The sequence below is a fragment of the Syngnathoides biaculeatus genome, chromosome 14, assembly GCF_019802595.1.
Source record: "Syngnathoides biaculeatus isolate LvHL_M chromosome 14, ASM1980259v1, whole genome shotgun sequence".
Taxonomy (NCBI): domain Eukaryota; kingdom Metazoa; phylum Chordata; class Actinopteri; order Syngnathiformes; family Syngnathidae; genus Syngnathoides; species Syngnathoides biaculeatus.
In genome coordinates, this window is record NC_084653.1 from 25,449,361 (window position 1) to 25,467,309 (window position 17,949).

Here is a 17,949-nt window from a genome sequence, read left to right on the forward strand (position 1 = left end):
CGGATGGGACGGCACTGCCCTCTTGCGGCGGCGCGGAGACATTTCCATTTTGTGTGATATTATTTTGTTGATTTTTGAACAAGTCTCTGGGAGTACTTGTGCAAACAATTACTGACTTTGCCCGCCCCTCGTATAACACTCCACGACAAAACTAATAAAATTGTTTTAAAAACTTTATTTAATAGGGCAATAATGAGGAGCTTTGTAAATCTATAATATAATATAGGTTATAAATAACACGAAATTATTTAGTATTCTCCGTGAGATGCTGCGATTACAGAAAATGATTTTAAAAAAGTAAAACTCACATCTAGAGGGTCAATTATTTAGACGCTTATTGACTTGAAAGGTTCTGCCGTATACGAGCCAAACGTGAAAAACATAAGATAACTGATATTATTGGCGGGTTATTTACAAGTCATCGTGGAGACTGACGGTGACAACTGTGGGTCCTCGGTTCCGACCACAATGCGTTCCTACGTTTGCAACGTAATAATCGATACATTTCGGTACCCGAGTCGATGCGTCGCAAATATTCTGTCACTAATTTACCTTAACGGTAACGCAGCAGCCAAGTGGTCATTTTAGTCAATATTTGTAAAAAAAAAAAAAATTCCACAGCGACCATTGCGATATACAATAACGCGAAGAGCAAAAAAGGAAAATATATAGACAAAGACGGGAAAAGCAGGGTGAGGAGAAATCATCATCATCATTATAATATAACGTGTTTTAATAGCACAACCGTAATTTACACATTTTAAATGTGCATTACTTATCTGTCTTTATTTGTGATCACTTTGTCATATTTAATCAAAAGCCTTTAAAAAATATTCTATATGTACCGTAATTCCCGGGCTACAGAGAGCTAGCGCCGTGCTAACGCGAGCACCGCACCACCGGATAAACCGCAGGGTTGCGCGGTAGCACCGCGCTAGCGTTAAACTCTTTCTGTGCACCGAGGCTTCTATTATGGTGCGCTAACGCTAGCGCCGCATCACCGTATAAACCGCAGGGTTGAAAGCGTGTGAAAAAAGTCGCGAGTTGTAGGCCGGAAATTACGGTGTTTATTTTACCCTGAAAAAAAAATCACATCTAAAATATATAAATTTGCCATCTATTAATTGAATGTATTGAAAATTTCAGGAAACTACAAATTATAGGACTCGTGATAATGTAAGTGGTCATCGGGCCAAATAAAAAATTGAAGCCGTACTTTGCGCACCCGTGTTATGGATTGTTGTCATGTGAGCTGGGGAATTATCGATTACATTTTTATATACGGTACTCCACTAGATGACTTTCTGGTTCGGTCTTTGTAGCATGGTAGCTAAGGCTCACGGTACCACAGTACTGGAACTCATTAGTTGCTCGTGTTTCCGTTTCGATTCCCCAGCGTTAGTGATAGTGGATCTTGATGGTTCGGCCAATCAGGAAGAAGAGGAGGCCGGCCAGCAGAGAGAAGAAAACGCCGACGGGAGCGAAGATGAACGAGAGGCCGTAGTGGAGGTTCAATTGGAAGTCCGGACACACGTTGGAACGCTGGTGATTCACGTAGACGTCCACCACGTCCAACACCTCGATCCAAAGTACGTACATCACCACCACACACAGCAGGAACAGACCTAACAAAGACAAGGATTGTGTCATTTTCGGAACGTGTACAGCCCGTCACACCGGAACACTGCAACATATTCGTGTTACTTTCATGGAGTGGGGTTGCTTTTTCACGTCAGGACCTGGACATCTTTCTGTGATTGATATAACGATCAATTCCATCTGAAGTTTTGTCCCAGAAAATCGTGTAGGCAAACGTCCGGCCACCAGTTTGGGCCTTCGAGCTCAAGCGCTCTCGGGTAATGCGGCGGGACAATGAATGTCACAAAATATTTTGCCAAGTCCACATCTGAACAGCTCAAAAAATTAAAAGTTTTGGAGTTACCAAATCAAGATCTGGACATAAATCCAATTGAGATGCCAACCCTGATCCTCCAATATTAGCGTGACAAATATGCAAAGAAACCTGAAATGAGGAGAAATATTCATTTTCACGGCACTGTTGAGGGATCAACAACAACATCCAGTTGAAAGTCTCACCCGATGCCAGGAAGAAGCCACCTCCCGTTTTGTACAGGCAGTGGCTAGCGAAGGGAGCCGCGCAGATGATGAAAAAGCCGGCGAGCACCGCGGCGGCCACGCCGATGAGCATGAAGACGCTCCAGAAGCCTCTGTAGACTGAGAAGAAACCGCTGATGGCGCACGGATCCACGATACGCTCACAGATGGAAATATTTAAGGCGAAGACACGTACTTATGGCGGATTCGTAGGCCGTGGCGTTGTGGGTGTGGTGGGACACCGGGAATGGGAAGAGGTAAGCGTGCGTGCAGACTTTGGAGTGAGCCTGATTTGCTGAGGAGGGAAAAAGACCAAGAAACCAACCCTCAGCCAACTCATCCGCCAAGAAAATTATGACAATCAGGACGTAAAATGGATTCATGGATGGCACACCACAAGTTACTGCATATAGTTATTTTATGAATGCGTTATGAATTTAGAGTCTAGAATGAATGCATGTTTTTGGGTTGTCAGAGGAAATCAGAGTGCCCGGAGAAAACCCACACAAGCACGGGGAGAACAATCGCGCAAACTCCACACTGGCGGGGCCAGGATTTGAACCCCGGTGCAAAGAACTGCGAGTCCAACTCTCTAGCCAGTTGCCCCACTGTGCTTCCCAACATGAACATTTATTTTTCTACTTCTTCTGATTATTCTATGTATTTTTTCTAACATGAGTTTATTGACCTTGTTGTGGCGGCACGGTGGCTCAGCTGGTCACATTTTTCGTCATTAAACATGCTAAAAACCAACCCCCGTGCCTGCGTGGGTTTTCTCCGGGCACTCCGCTTTTCCTCCCATATCCCCAAAACGTGCAACATTAATTGGACACTCTAAATTGACCCGAGGTGTGATTGTGAGTGTGACTGTTTGTCTCTACGTGCCCTGCGATTGGCTAGCAACCAGTTCAGGGTGTAACCCCGCCTCCTGCCCGTCGACAGCTGGGATAGGCTCCAGCATTCCCCGCGACCCTCGTGAGGATAAGCGGCAAATAAAATGGCTGGATGCATGCACCTTGTTGTTATAATGTTTGCTAATTATAGATTATTTTGTCATATATACTGCATTTCATTTTGTGCACTACTGTGGTAATATAAGAATTTTTAATAACCATATGTGTGGATGTTTGAAATTAAATGTAAGTGACTTATTTGTAATTTAATAGATATTGTTGATTAATTGCTGACCAGTCTTTTAATGATCAGAAGCCCCAAGCGATCATGCTTCAATCTCACACAATTCGCTAGTTTCGTTCCAGACGCAACATTGAACTACAATGACTGAATATTATTATCAATTAGTCTCATTAATTTCCAATTTTACACCAAGTCTGCCTTACTGAACCAAAGCTTCCACAGCAGGTCTTCTTCTTGCGCGTCGCCTGCAAACGAACACCTCCAGAAGAAGCCCTCATGGTACAAAGCGAACCCGGTGGTAACGTTCCATTTTGTCATATCTCCACGCTGGGGGGGGGGGAACAAAGAGAGATGTTCAGTGGCTTTACGGGAGGGGGGCTTGAAGGCAACCGGCGTTTCTCCACTTTGACCCACAGGCGGCGCCGCTAGGGGGTCAAAGGTTGTAGCTTCGCGGACTCCTCCTGCTGATCTCGTGGGACTTTTGTGTCCGAGATTTTTTTTGCTGTTCACTAGTTTTACTCTCCAGACTACAGAATTATTATTTTTTTAATTGATACCTACTGATACTATTCATCTATTTACTTTCTGTACCTCTTCTACTGCTCGCCACGACCCAACTGGGTCACGGCGAAGGTCAGACTACACTCTGGAGTATTCGCATGTCAGTCAAAGGGCGGCTGATTGTTGACTGCCGACTGCAGACGACTCAGCTATGTGAACTACTACACTACCACAGTACCGAAGGGAATTAAAAAGAAGGAGAAACGGCCAGGCATGCGGTAATCACGTTGTACATTATATTATAAGTAATGGAGTGGTAGTAAGAGTAGTAGTAGAGGAATTTGATTTAGTTTTAAAATAATGTTTAATTATAACACCCAAACAACTATTATTGTTTTTGTTGTTGTTGTTGTTGTTTGTGAGACTAAACTACCGGTAAATAAACACTTGCTTGACACTGCCACAGGGGTATTATTTGACCCTCCATCCTTTTTCTTTGCCGCTTATCCTCATGAGTGTCGCAGGGAGTGCTGGAGCCTATAGCAGCTGTCAACAGGCAGGAGGCAGGGTTACACCCCGAACTGGTCGCCAGCCGATCACAGGGCACGTAGAGACAAACAGTGGCACTCGCAATCACACCTAGGGGCAATTTAGGGTGTCCGACTAATGGTGGATGTTTTTGGGATGTGGGAGGAAACTGGAGTACCCAGAGAAAACCCACGCAGGCGGGGTCCGGGATCGAACCCGGGTCCTCAGAACTGTGAGGCCAACGCTTTACCAGCTGATTATTTGATCAATATATTTAAATGATTGTAGTTGTTAAGAGCTGATGATGACGAGCTCAGCCACCCGCAACGACAATGATAAACAAATTGTTTGATTAATACGTCAAAAATGAGCATTATTCTTTTTAGGGGAAAGTCTTTGGCTCTTAATAGATGCGCCGGCGTTATTAATGTTTTACCCGTTGAGTGAGGATTCCGCTCAGTCACCCCAAAAAAAGAAAAAAAAAACAGCTGTGGCTATGCATGTATTACAGCATATCCCCCGTCTTTATAACTCGCATAGCTATCATCCAAAGCAAAAAAAAAAAAAAAAACAAGATACTGTCGTTGTTCTATCTTAAGCGAGTTGTGTTCTCATTGGTGATATTTAATCTGACATCATTCCTCCGCCGGGACGGCTGGAATTTGTTTTCGTATCGCGCCGCGAGCTTCGCATGGCCGCGCACACGCCGGACCGTGAGCGTGATTACACGAAGAAGTCCCACAGCGCTGCCGTGGCTCGCTGCCCGCCACGCACTCCGTCTCAGACTGGAACTTTCAGACTGGGAGAAACCGGTCGGAACGTGACGATCGTGCAGACCCAGTCGAGCCTCCAAAGCTGGACGCGATCTGTCGAGTGATGCCGATGGCGTCCACGTTGTTTTCGATTTCTCCTCATAGGATGAAATGTAAATACAGGAATAATCTGTTCCTGTCCGAGAGTTGCACACAAATCAGGGGTGACTGGAATTGGGATCCAAGCGGCCGTGGAAAGAGTCCTCTTCGAATATGAATTTTTCCGATTCAAATCAGAACGAATCTTCCAATATCAGAATATGAGAAGGAGGAGTTGAAACTGCTGCTGATAAAAGAAATCTAGTTGAAAATAAATTGGACCTCACAGTTCTGAGGACCCGGGTTCGATCCCGGCCCCGCCTGTGTGGAGTTTGCATGTTCTCCCCGTGCCTGTGTCGCTTTTCTCCGGGTGGGCACTCCGGTTTCCTCCCACATCCCAAAAACATGCGACATTAATGGGACACTCTAAATTGCCCATAGGTGTGATTATGGGCGGGGCTGTTTGTCTCTATGTGCCCTGTGATTGGCTGGTATCTAGTACAGGGTGTACCCCGTTGACAGCTGGGATCGGCTCCAGCACTCCCCGCAACCCTTGTGAGGATAAGCGGCAAAGAAAATGGACGGATGGATAAAACTCTTTTGATTCATTCAATGTGACTGGAATGCATGACTTGTCCATCGGGGGGCAGTATAACGGAGTCATGCAAAGACAAATGAAGAAGAACCACCGCAATTGATTCAGTAATCAGTAGTTTTTAAATATGTAATAACACATTCCCGTGAGGATTTTTGTCTTGTCTATGTGTTTGTGCTCGCTTACCTGTTGTGTTAGTGACAGAACCAAATTTTGCCACACAAATTTGCATTGTTAGCATTAATTTCAGCAGACTTTCCCAAGGCAAAGCTACGTGGTTATTTTCCATAGACAATAATTAATTCTAGTTTTGTGTTCAGTTTCGCAGGCCATCGACGGATCAATATACTTCAACAGCAAGACAACTGAACAATTGTTTTTCCGACATTTCATCTCTTGAGCACAAAGATTTGCCCACGACATCTCCAGATGCTCACTGAAGTGAACACTTGAGAAGGTTTAGTGACATCATACAAGAAGAAGTTTTGACCTGCGAGTTTTGTTTGACATTTGAATCACATCCCACATGTTTTGTACGACTCCGTTTGAGTTTTCGTCGACCCGCGTTCGTTCCTGACCCACCTCCGCAGCGCCGCGCTCGTTATCCGAAGTTGGAGGGCAGCTCTCCGAGGCCAGCAGCCAGTAATCGGTCCCGAACGACAGCAGGGTGAAGACCACCGCCAGGGCCCCGAAGAGTCCGGCGAAGAACAAGGCCACGCTGAGCTTCATGGCTGCGTACGGGCATGTGGTGGCGGGTAAATAAAGTTTCAGCGGTTCCGGAAGGACGCTCGGTCAACTAACGGCAACGTCGAGACGCTGGGGCGCATCCGCACCGGCGTGTCAAGCTGGTCTATGTAACTCCGTTGACTGTTTTGCGCACATGACTCCCCTCCTGACACCCCCCCCCCGCCGACCCATCTGTGCTATTTTGAGGTCTGAGTGAAGGCGGCGGCTGTCCGAACACTCCAACTGTCGCGGGAGCGTGGAGGGGCCGGGGCCGGCGGCAACTGGACACCCAGAATGGCGCAAGAATGTCAGGGTGAGGGCGTAGGGACAGAATTCTACCCCACCGACACAGCGTACGGGATATACTGTACGGTAAGTGTAATATTAGCATCAATCAGGGAGGGGGGGGGGATTTATTGGAGGAAATTACCCTGTTATGTCACTTTAATATGAACAATGCACGTTCTTTATAATTGCAAACGTCTGTAAAAATGGATCACAATTTGGCGACAAGAGAAAAATCCCAGTCTCAATCTGAACACATTGAAGAACTAATAATCTAGATTCTTGTGTGTACTGTATATTAGCATAACACACCCAAAAATATGATTGACTCATCTGTAAATCCACGTTCAGGGTGAAAGTCACGTGACAAGGTGAACCGACTGGCCCGCTATAGCGTCCACGGGGCAAATTTAGCAGTGAACCTACACGTAGACGCTCGGCTAATTTCCACAGCGGTGTGACCGAAGCGCTCTCAACACATCAGTACGACTGAAAGATAAGCAGCCGATCAACCGGTTCACGTTATTCCCGTTATTGCATTATTCCAAGGACGAAAAAGGCCACCCATCCTAAAAATATAAATAAATAGACGGCATTAGGAAAAAAAAAAAAAAGAACAATATGTATTGTTTATTTACGGAACACTCACCCTTGTGAGGATAAGCGGCTGAGAAAATGGATGGATGGATGGATGGATGTTTGTTCACGCGTTCAACGCAGTCAATCAACTATCAGCAAAGGAGGTGATGGGAAACTGGACTACAGTTGGTATAAAAAGTCTACACGTCCCTCTTCAAATGGAAGGTTTTTGTGGTACATTCATGGAAAAATGACCCCGAGATAAACGCTGCATTTCGAAACATTTTTTCACTTTTACGCAGTTAAACTGTGACCTGTACAGCTCAATAAATGAATAAAAATAGAGAGGAGGGAAGAACAAATAACAGAGATAACATTGGTACACGAGTACACACACTCGATTAGAAATGGGGCGTGCAGGTATGTTCAGAATTATGATAATTCAAAGTCACGTTAAATGACAGTCACCACATAACGACCACCTTTTAAAACTGCCTCTGATTCATCCAAAATGAATCTCAGCTGTTCTTTCTCATCACATCACACAACGTAATCATGTGGACCAGCGAGTTTCCACAGCATCAAAGGCATCTCATTGTTGCAAAGATGAAGGGTACAAAAAAAATGATTTGTTATTTACATAATTCTCCCACGGACTCATACAAATGCCCGCCAGATATCATGACACAGAGGTTATTTTTGATGACTGGAGAGAAAAAAAAATGGCTGCAGCAAAAGGGGCACTTTTGTAATCCAGGGTTTACAGGGCAGGTGCTTGAACACCCTTTGGGATCCATGTGTGCACGTGTCGTATTTTTCCTATTGGGAATGGTTTAACCGGGTAAAAATGCGAACTACACGCAGAAACCCGGAATCAAATCTACAATAACTGAAATTTGCTAGGAATAACATCGCTACTGTAATACAGAAGAAAATGAAAAATCTGCGTCATCAGTTTTCGTGTCAATAAATTAAACTTGGTTATCTCTACGACGATTCTTTGGACAGCACAGTATGACAGTACTGTGTAGATTAAATGTTATATCAACAATAACGATTCGTTGTTTGATTTTTCCAGCAGGTGGTGCTACATTGTCAGCGAAAAACTTTCGGGTAAAACCATGACGGGGTTTGTTTACGAATTGGAAACACTTCCGCCTTTTAACCGAGACGCCATTGGATGATACCAACCGTTTGCGTAATGGCGGGGTAGTCGGACCGGTCTACTCTGTTTTAATTGCCGCTAAACATACAAAAAAAACGACGCTTCCGCCGTCTCGGTGACTGACAACAGTACGCTGCGTGGCAAATATCCCCTCTATTGACCCTGGCTGTATTGTGAAACACGATACAAAACCGGATGGTTTATCGGTCACCCCCTTCCAGGGACAACCAAACGGACTTTGGACGTTCAACTTGTCCGCCAAGTCGGAAGTGCGCTTCCGCGTTGCCGGCAGGCGTGCGGTCGCAGCGGGAGGATGAACGACCACAAATGGAGCGCTTTGTACCAGAAACCCCGAGGACGCGCGAGGATTATTCAGTGCATCTATGTGGTTGGCTTCATGGTGAGTAAAGTCACATCAGCTAAAAAACAATTTGAGTCCTTTTTGGTCTTCGCGGATGCACTTTACTACTTCCTACGTGTAAAACACGAGGTAAACATCACCGTTCCAGATTTAAAAAAAAAAAAAAAACAGCATCCCCCCCCAAAAAAAAAAAAAAACTTTGCCAAATAAATACTTTTCTGTACAACCTAAAACAGCCAAGTGATGTTGGACATTATGAGTTACCATGGCAACACAACCAGAGCCCCTGGAGGGTCTCGTGTCGACAAGCGCCCCTGTCACTAAAATGTGTCCCATCTTGAGGCGGCTCCATTCACATTCTTTAGGAAGACGACTAACTTTGGACGTAGCAACAAATCGAAGGTCGTGGTGGCAAATAAAGTGAAGAGGACCAAGTGACTCGCCATGAGGCTTCAATCAAGCTTTTGGCAACCGCTGAAGATCCGCTCTGATCTCGACGATGACAACGAGACTTCCTGTCCCAGACCGTCAGCTTCTGATTGTTCCCCTACTGCTCGTCCGCGTTTAAAAACTCTCCTTGCAAATAACAAAAAATAGATGCCACTTGTTTTCCCAGACGCTCTTGAGTACAGCGAACACTCGGTTCTCGAACGAATCGGTTTTCGAACGAAAATTTCGAGATTTTTTTTTTTCTTCTGTTTTTGAACGAAAATCGTAACTCGAACGGCCAGAAAACCCGGAAATAACAGAAACGCCATCGCGGCCCGACCAGCTGATCCATGACGGCCGTTGTTATTTTGTACGCACACGTGAATGTTTTTTCTTCCTATTGAGGACTATTAACCCCCCAATTATGTATCGAAAGAAGTGATACTAGATAAGTTCTTTGGGAAAAAAAAAAAGAACTTCCAGGGAGCGAGTCACCCCCACCGAAGAGATTTCATATTTGATAGTTGTGCGTTGCTTTTTTCTTGCAAACCTTATAATCATGCTCTGTTCCGATAGCATTTCTGCATTTTTGTTATGTTTCAAAGATTTCGTTAACTCGAGTTACGAGTTAATGTTTTTGTAAATATAGTTTTTTTTCCCCCCTCGTAATTGTTGTTTAAAGTTATTCTACACTTTTGCAGCCATGCAAAAAAAGTTTACATGGCTGGGGGCCGAGTCGCAACAGAGACTGCAATTGCCTACCCTACTACTAAAGGAAAAAATAAATATCTTTCTTAAATTATTTTATTATATAAAGTATTTAAACTCAACATGTATTTTTACTGCACAGTTTATTATCAAGAAAAGCTAAAAAAATGCTTTAAAAAGCTTAATTTTTTATGCTTGGAACGCATTATTTCTTTTTCCATTCATTGTCATGGGAAATAGTTATTCGGTTTTCTAACAAATCGCTTCTCGAAGCGCCTTCTACAACGAATTGTGGTCGAGAACCGAGGTTGTACTGTACCCACTAATACTATAAGCACTTTTGATACATCAAATTATAATTAACCTAATGACAGACCATTTTGAGTTCTGACACACATGATTATTACTTAATGTCAGATTTCATTTTTATGTTTGTTTTTACTATCGGTGGGTGGTTCCAGCAGCCTTCACAAGTACCTTGAAGTCAGTGCCGTACCGGCCCGATACCCAGAGCGGTACTTGCCCATCCCTAATTGTGACATTCTTAAGTTTCAGACGCGTATGTGTGTGGGAGGAATAAGTAATACAACTAAAATAAAACAAAAGTACTGTTTTTTTTTTTTTTTTTTTTTTGGGGGGGGGGGGGCTACATCCTGGAATGCTGAATGTATTATTCGTTGTTGTCGTGTGTTTGTTGACGTAGGACTTGTTCGGGGTGAGCATGGTCGTCCCGCTGCTGAGCCATCACGTCAAAGCGCTCGGCGCAAGTCCCACAGTCGCCGGGATTGTCGGTGAGAAAGTATTTGTCGCTTGCCGCCCGCCATCCGTTCACCCGACCAACAAAGGCAACCGTTTAAGTGGCTAGAGAAAGTCTTCACACATTCGGCGTTGGGACAAAATCTTCACGCTTCAGCTAGAACGCAAGAGCTGGCAGGAAAAGCCTCCTGGAACAGCCGAACTTTATTCGGGCTTGATCAGAAGCGCTGTAAATGGTGGCAGGTGTGTGGCTTTTTACACTCGTTTCAATGCGATTGGTTCATTGTAAACATTTGTGATTTTGGCTCTATACTTCACCACAAGTGCCCGACTGGTTAAGGCGTCTGCCTCGCAGTTCTGAGGTCCTGTGTTCAAATCCCGGCCCCGCCTGTGTGCAGTTTGCATGTTCTCCCCGTGCCTGGGTGGGTTTTCTCCGGGTACTGCCGTTTCCTCCCACATCCCCAAAACAAGCATTCATTGGAGACTCAAAAGAAAAGTACCGTATATTGTTTCATAGATTTTATTCATATCCATCCATCAGTTTTCTTAGCCGCTTATCCTCACGAGGGTCGCGGGGAGTGCTGGAGCCTATCCCAGCTGTCAACGGGCAGGATGGAGGGTACACCCTGAACCGGTCGCCACCCAATCGCAGGGCAAATGGAGACAAACAACTGCACTCACAATCACACCTACGGTCAATTTAGAGTGTCCAATGAACTGGTCGCCAGCCAATCGCAGGGCACACGGAGACAGACAAACAGCCGCACTCCCAGTCACACCTATGGTCAATTTTTTCGGGTGTCCAATTAATGTTGCATGTTCCACAGTGCCGCCTTTTAGTAATATATTAATTCATATTTTCAAGCAGAATCAGATTTAATGGCCAAGTCTGTGATTGTGCGTGTCATTTTCCACACTTGAGCGAACTTTTCTTTTTGTTTTCTATTCAATTTTTAGTCTCCTTGCATCTGATGACTTTTTTTTTATGCTTTCAGGGTCCACCTACGGCGTCTTACAACTGTTCTCAAGCACAATCGTGGTGAGGATCAACTTTTATTCCTATTTTTCCCGCATTCTCCGTTTGCCTGCTTAAAGCGACGATTCGCTATCCGCCGCCTTTGCTCCGTCCCGGCGACGACGGACGGCCTCCGCGAGAAAACGCTCCCGAAACCATTTTTTTTTTTTTTTTTTTTGGCATCTGCTGCGAGATTCTCAGGCGTCCGCTCGGCCGCTGATACGCGGGGCCTAATTGTGGCGCTCATGCGACCAATTAGGCAGATAAGGAGGCGCCTGTTGCTCCACGCGGGACACGCCAACCTCGCTGTGTCCTAATTGCATTATTTGGGGTGTGTTAGCGACGGGGTGAAATTTGAGTACAACAATCTGCGCTGTTGCCTTCATAGGAAATACAAAGTCGCCACTATTTCTGTCCCGATTCCGGCTTATACGCTTACTCAACACAACGTTAGCGACCCCTTTCTATGAAATACACTCAATAAGTGGTTATCAACGTTGCCTTTATGAATTTTGTCCTTGTGATTGAATGTGCGTGTGCCCCAGTCGGTTCACTGGGTGCGCTTCATTCACTCGAAATTAGCGGTAGGCCGATTATCGGGACTGAAAACAATTGGGTAAGCTTCAGGGAACCATCCATGCATTTTCTTTTGCCGCTTATCCTCACAAGGGTCGCAAGGAGTGCTGGAGCCTATCCCAGCTGTCAACGGGCAGGAGGCGGGGTACACCCTGAACTGGTTTCTAGCCAATCGCAGGGCACAGAGAGACAAACAGCCACACTCACATAACATCACATCTTCTTAGCAGCCTATCCTCACAAGAGTCACAGGGAGCGCTGGAGCCTATCCCAGCCGTCAACAGGCAGGAGGCGGGGTCAACCCTGAACTTGTCGCCAGCCAATCGCAGGGCACATCGAGACGAACATACGCACTCCCAATTACACCTATGGGCAATTTAATGTGTCCAATTAATGGTGCATTGTTTTGGGGAGAAAAGCCACGCGGGCACGGAGAGAACATGCAAACTCCACACTTGCAGGTCTGGGATTGAACCCGGGACCTCAGAACTGTGAGGCCAACGCTTTACCAGCTGAGTCACCGTTCCGCCCAACTGATATCCATCCATCCATCCATTTCCTTAGCTGCTTATCCTCACGAGGGTCGCAGGGCGTGCTGGAGCCTATCCCAGCTATCAACGGGCAGGAGGCGGGATACACCCTGAACTGGTCGCCAGCCAATCGCAGGGGACACAGAGACAAACATTCGCACTCACAATCACACCTAGGGACAATTTAGAGTTTTCGGGATGTGGGAGGAAACTGGAGAAAAGCCACGCAGGCACGGGGAGAACATGCAAACTCCACAGAGGGGGGTTCGGAATCAAACCCTGGTCCTCAGAACTGTGAAGCCAACGCTTTATTGAAATTATATTTGCCAATTGTTCGAAGAGTTTTCTTTTTAGACACATTTGTATAATCCAGAATTCATTCATCGGCACCCCCGATTTCCAAAAGCAGAATATTTGACCCGACTGTCCCGCGATGGTGTCCCTGACGTTTGTCCCCGTTTGGTTCCTTCCAGGGCAGCTGGAGTGACGTCGTGGGCCGCCGGCAGTCCCTGCTGACCTGCTTGCTGCTGAGCGCTTTCGGCTACGGCCTGCTGGGGATGTCCACCAGCATCGCTTTTTTCGTGCTCTCGCGCGTCCCCGTGGGTGAGTGACGAGATCCGACGAGATTTTATGTCAACCATGCGATGATTTGATGATAACCTGCTCGCAACGTCCTTTAACGGTCCGTTAGTCATGTTTTGTTGCATTGTTTTTGTCCATTTTGTGTTCATTTTTTTCCCTTTTTGTATTTCACTAACCGACGTCATTCGTGTGGGCGCCTGTCGGAGCACGTAGCGTATTTTACGCATCAGATTTATGGAAGTAAATATGTAGCACGAGGATTTGAATTTGAAATGTAAAGTTATCACATTTTCAATATGTCACTTTTCGATGTTAACAATTCAACCGGCTACTATTCGCCCTCTAAAATTCATCGTCTGTGCCACCAGGCAGGGTTACTTTAGGTCAGAACCGAACAGCCAGCCAATCGCAGTTACGCTTTCGTAGTCAGGTGACGTCGCTCCTCCATTTCCCAAGCGCGCATTCATCGATGTTGAATTCTTTCACGGCTGCTCTGTTAACATTTGCGACCGCGTAACTGATGGGCGCAAACGTTGTTTTGCGCCATTCCGGTAGCATTCCTACCCCACTTATTATACGTTTTACGGAATGTTCTCTGGTTAGTTTATCGCCGCCAGCGTACTTCGTCTGCGTATTACGTCCCCGTGTCGGGATCAAGCAGCGTGACAACAATATTTTTACCGATTTTAGAACTCAATGCACACATAAGGCGCAGCCGCGTGTTTTGAGAAGATGAAAGGCTTATAAGTGCGTCTTATAGCGTGTGCAATCTGGTACAGGGATACCTCAGTTCTTGACCACAATCCGTTCCAGAAAACAGTTCGAGAAGTGATTTGTTCGAAAACCAAATTGATGTTTCCCATTACAATGAATGGAAAAAGAAATAATGCGTTCCAAGCCTAAAAAATTTGGCTTTTTAAAGCATTTTTTTTTTTTAGCTTTTCCTGATAGTAAACTCCACAGTAGAAATTCATGTATAGTTGAAATACTTTATATCATGAAATAATTTAAGAAATATTTGTTTTTGCGCTTAAAATGTATGCTTTAGTAGCACGGTAGGGTGACGGTTAGGTACTTTATTAGTGCGCTAGGCTGGGAGTGCATCGCCGTATCCGTAGCGACTCGGCCCCAAGCCTTGTAAACTTTTTTTATTGCCAAAAGTAAATGGAAATTCACAACAAAGCGCGTCGTTGGTCAGCTGGTCTGGCCGCACGCAATATGTTATTTCCGGGTTTTGTCGGGGGCGTTCGAGTACCGATTTTGGTTCGAAAACAGAAGCAAAAAAAAAAAAAAGTCAAAATTTTCGTTCAAAATTGGGGGCGTTGGAGAACCGAGGCTTTACTGTACTTGGAAAGTGAGCGGGGATCTGCACTCGCAACCGAAAAAGCTAAAGGCTGCGTGTTTGTTAATTTTGCGGGCCTGTCCGCCTGTCTCCCACCTCAGGGCTGTTCAAGCACTCCCTGTCCATCTGCAGAGCTCTGCTGGCCGACCTGGTGACCGAGGCAGAGCGCCCCCTGGTGATGGGGCACTTCAACGCCGCCTCCAGCGTGGGCTTCATTCTGGGCCCCGTGGTGGGCGGCTACCTGACGGAGCACGACGGCGGCTTCTACACTTGCGCCTTCTCCTGCGCCGCCATCTTCCTCATCAATGCCGGTGGGCCTTTTATAGCGCACCTCGTTTTTGTTTTGTTTTGTTTTTCACTTTTCAGATACTGAAATGTTTCGCATAGAATTCTTTTGGGGTTCTGGATACTTTTCAAATGCACGTGGGTCAATAGAGCTCGTGCACCTACGTCGTAAAATCGCGTGACTTTTGTTTACGTCGCCATATTGCCGGTCTAGCAAAGCATTCTTCAATGCTAAGCCGGTTGGACACGGCACGAAAATACGTCTCCCAGAGTTTTGTCCGATACCGTTAAACATTTAGAAATTGTTAATAAACGAAGCTACGTGGAAAAATGAGAGACAGTCGGCGTAGAGGACCCACATTTCATGCCGAAGTCGGAAGTTTTCGCCGATAAGAAATTGGACCGTTAAAACTGGATCTACACATGGATCTGGTGAGCAAGTCGTCGAGATTTACACGAAAGAGTTTGAAAGTGAATAAAAGTCTGGACGCGTACAAATACTTCGTTACCGGATCTGTTGTCAACGGGGAGTCGGCTCGTGATCGCGGAAGAGTGTTCGGTTACACGTCAACCTTAGCCGGAATCCATCAATCTTTTCAGCTCGTATTCATTACAAATACCAATAATTAAATAAACGACCCCTGGTTTTACACAAAGTCGCATTCATTAACTATGATTGGGGGGGGGGGCGAGTCGGCTCATCCGTAGCGTTTCCCAAGAAGTATTTATAATGCTAAGTTGGCTCATTTGAGAACAATGCGTTAAAAAAAAAAAATAAAATAAGACGGAGTCATCTCCAACGTACACGGAAGCGTGTTGTGGCCACACATTAAACTTCGGTAAACCTCTCCGTGACAGATGTTTTTTTGAAATATGCTTTTTTTTTTTGTCCTTCTTTGCCTTTGATCCTGAGCCCCCACTTTTTTTTTTTTTTTTTTTTGCCGGGTCCCCTTCCACACGTTGCAACCTTTTGAAAAAGATTTTAAGGCAGCCCTGCCTCCAGAGTACGTTCGATGACCAGCCAGTCGCATTGCGTTCATTACTTTCTGTCGGATTTTGGAGCGCGTTAGCGTCAGCTCATGTCAATTGTCGTGTTTCTCACCGCAGGGCTGGTTTGGGTGCTTCCGTGGGGGGACGTTCTCCCGGACTGCGACGGCACCGCCGACGCCAGAAAGCCCGTCGGCAACGGTTCCCCCGCCCCGGACCCGCGGACCCCCCCTGTGCGGCCGGTCTGGAGGCAGCTGTCCCCGGTGGGCTCCAGGATCCGCGCGGTGGCCTCGTCCGACATGTGGGACCTGTTCCTGGTGCGGCTGCTGATGGCGGTGGCCATCATGCTGTACTACAGCAACTTCTCGCTGGCCATGGAGGAGCGCTTCTCTCTCAAGCCCAAGACGACGGGCTACCTCATCAGCTACAGCAGCACGTTGGGGGCGCTGGCCGGCTTCCTGGTGGGGCCCGTGACCCGGCTGTACGGCAACAACATGGCCGCCCTGCTGCTGCACTCCACCCTGCTGACGTGCTTGCTCATCTCGCTGTACGCCGCCGCGCAGGGCGTGTGGCAGGTGCTGCTCACCTCCACCTTCTTCGCCGTCTCCACCACGGTGGGGCGCACCGGCATCACCGACCTGGAGCTGCGCAGGGGGGGGGCGCGGGCCAGCGGGACTCTGATCGGAGCCGGGCAGTCGGTCAACGCCGTGGGCCGCGTGCTGGCCCCCGTGCTCTCGGGCATCAGCCAGGAGTTCAGCCCGTGCGGACCTCCCGCCCTGGGGGCGCTGCTGGCCTTGGGGGCGGTGGCCGTGCTCCTCGTTCGCGTCCCCAAATGGAGCGAAACGCAAATGGCGACTAAAATCAAGTAAAAGACTGCAGGACCAACGGGAGAAGTCAAGAAGTGTTTTTTGGTCTTTCTCCCCCCCCCAACCTCAGACTGGACAAACTGGATTCGAGTGGGTTTCACATATTTCAAAACATTCTGAATGACTTTATTTGCGTGCACCACCAATTGTTCGGGATCGCTGCTGCAGCAACACAAGGCGAGCGCCGAATCTCAAGCGGTGTTCGGAATCGTTCGCTCGTTCTGGTTGATCAACAATAAATTGAATTAAGATAGATGCACTCTACAGTTTTGTGCTTTTTAAAAACGTAGCAATAACGCGATTAAATCGAATGGAATGATCTGACTCAACTCACTGACTCAATTGGTTGGCCTCACAGTTCTGAGGACCGGGGTTCAAATCCCGGCCTCGCCCCACCTGTGTGGAGTTTGCATGTTCTCCCCGGGCCTGCGTGGCTTTTCTCCGGGTACTCCGGTTTCCTCCCACATCCCGAAAACATGTTCGGTAGATTAGTTGATGGCCGGCAAGTAGTTCAAGGCGTAGCCCGCTTCTGGCTCCGGCGCTCCCGCGGGCCTTGTGAGGATAAGTGGCTCGCATCATGGATATATGATTTTCAGCGTTTTTAGCGTTCCCCGAGAGGGTTTGCGTCAGGAAGGGCATCCGGCGTAAAACGGGACAAGCCGAAAGAAACTAGCGTCACGATAATTCAATGTGCATTGTGTTTGTTATTTTGCGGCGTTCGCCACAAGGGGGCAGTATAATTCATACTAGTACACAGATTAGATGAAACAGAGAAGTAACAAGTCACCTCCAAAGGTGCAAAAATATCTTTTCATTGACGATAAACAGTACATGCCTATATTATATGTTCTGCGTGTTGCTACTATTTGAAGGATTTCTACATTCTATTTGAGCCGCTAAGGTTTGAGTCACTGATGGTGTAGTGGTACACACGCCTGCCTTTGGTGCGGGCAGCGTGGGATCGATTCCCGCTCAGTGATGGCGTCTATCTGCCCTGTGACTGACTTGGAACCAGTTCAGGGTGTAGTCT

At 46.7% G+C, this 17,949-nt stretch overlaps 2 protein-coding genes and 1 long non-coding RNA gene across 6 annotated transcripts in view; 2 read left to right on the forward strand and 1 right to left on the reverse strand.

The window, feature by feature from the left end:
• LOC133512670 (uncharacterized) overlaps positions 1-1,529 on the forward strand; it is a 47,260-nt gene extending 45,731 nt beyond the window's left edge. The window contains exon 6 of the long non-coding RNA XR_009798237.1: positions 1,397-1,529. This is a non-coding gene — a long non-coding RNA (uncharacterized LOC133512670). The remainder of the gene's footprint in view (positions 1-1,396) is intronic.
• Positions 1,399-6,456, reverse strand: tmem182a (transmembrane protein 182a). The gene is made up of 5 exons (XM_061842499.1): positions 6,309-6,456; positions 3,456-3,560; positions 2,312-2,410; positions 2,098-2,235; positions 1,399-1,625 (listed from the first exon to the last, which is right to left on the reverse strand). The coding sequence occupies exons 1-5, from the start codon at positions 6,454-6,456 to the stop codon at positions 1,399-1,401; spliced, it is 717 nt and encodes a 238-aa protein (XP_061698483.1).
• Positions 6,457-6,689: 233 nt separating this feature from the next.
• Positions 6,690-17,174, forward strand: mfsd9 (major facilitator superfamily domain containing 9). Of its 4 annotated transcripts, XM_061842484.1 has the most exons (7): positions 6,690-6,825; positions 8,704-8,882; positions 10,684-10,771; positions 11,732-11,775; positions 13,331-13,460; positions 14,883-15,092; positions 16,174-17,174. In XM_061842484.1, the coding sequence occupies exons 2-7, from the start codon at positions 8,796-8,798 to the stop codon at positions 16,920-16,922; spliced, it is 1,308 nt and encodes a 435-aa protein (XP_061698468.1). In that variant the 5' UTR covers positions 6,690-6,825; positions 8,704-8,795; the 3' UTR covers positions 16,923-17,174. The 4 variants fall into 4 exon arrangements, with proteins under 4 accessions (XP_061698468.1, XP_061698466.1, XP_061698469.1 ...); XM_061842482.1 differs by lacking the exon at positions 6,690-6,825 and having other exon boundaries at positions 8,515-8,882; XM_061842485.1 differs by lacking the exon at positions 6,690-6,825 and having other exon boundaries at positions 8,826-8,882; positions 10,684-10,979.
• Positions 17,175-17,949: the final 775 nt, after the last annotated feature.

Excerpts from the sequence above, each read along its gene's own strand:
- tmem182a (XM_061842499.1), bottom strand. The coding sequence starts at position 6,456 with ATGAAGCTCAGCGTGGCCTTGTTCTTCGCCGGACTCTTCGGGGCCCTG. Across the intron at positions 2,411-3,455 it reads GCTGTGGAAGCTTTGGTTCA|CAAATCAGGCTCACTCCAAA; the intron begins GTAAGGCAGACT and ends TTCCCTCCTCAG. Across the intron at positions 2,236-2,311 it reads GGCCTACGAATCCGCCATAA|TCTACAGAGGCTTCTGGAGC; the intron begins GTACGTGTCTTC and ends GTTTCTTCTCAG.
- mfsd9 (XM_061842484.1), top strand. The coding sequence starts at position 8,796 with ATGAACGACCACAAATGGAGCGCTTTGTACCAGAAACCCCGAGGACGC. Across the intron at positions 8,883-10,683 it reads TCTATGTGGTTGGCTTCATG|GACTTGTTCGGGGTGAGCAT; the intron begins GTGAGTAAAGTC and ends TTGTTGACGTAG. Across the intron at positions 15,093-16,173 it reads CATCTTCCTCATCAATGCCG|GGCTGGTTTGGGTGCTTCCG; the intron begins GTGGGCCTTTTA and ends TTCTCACCGCAG.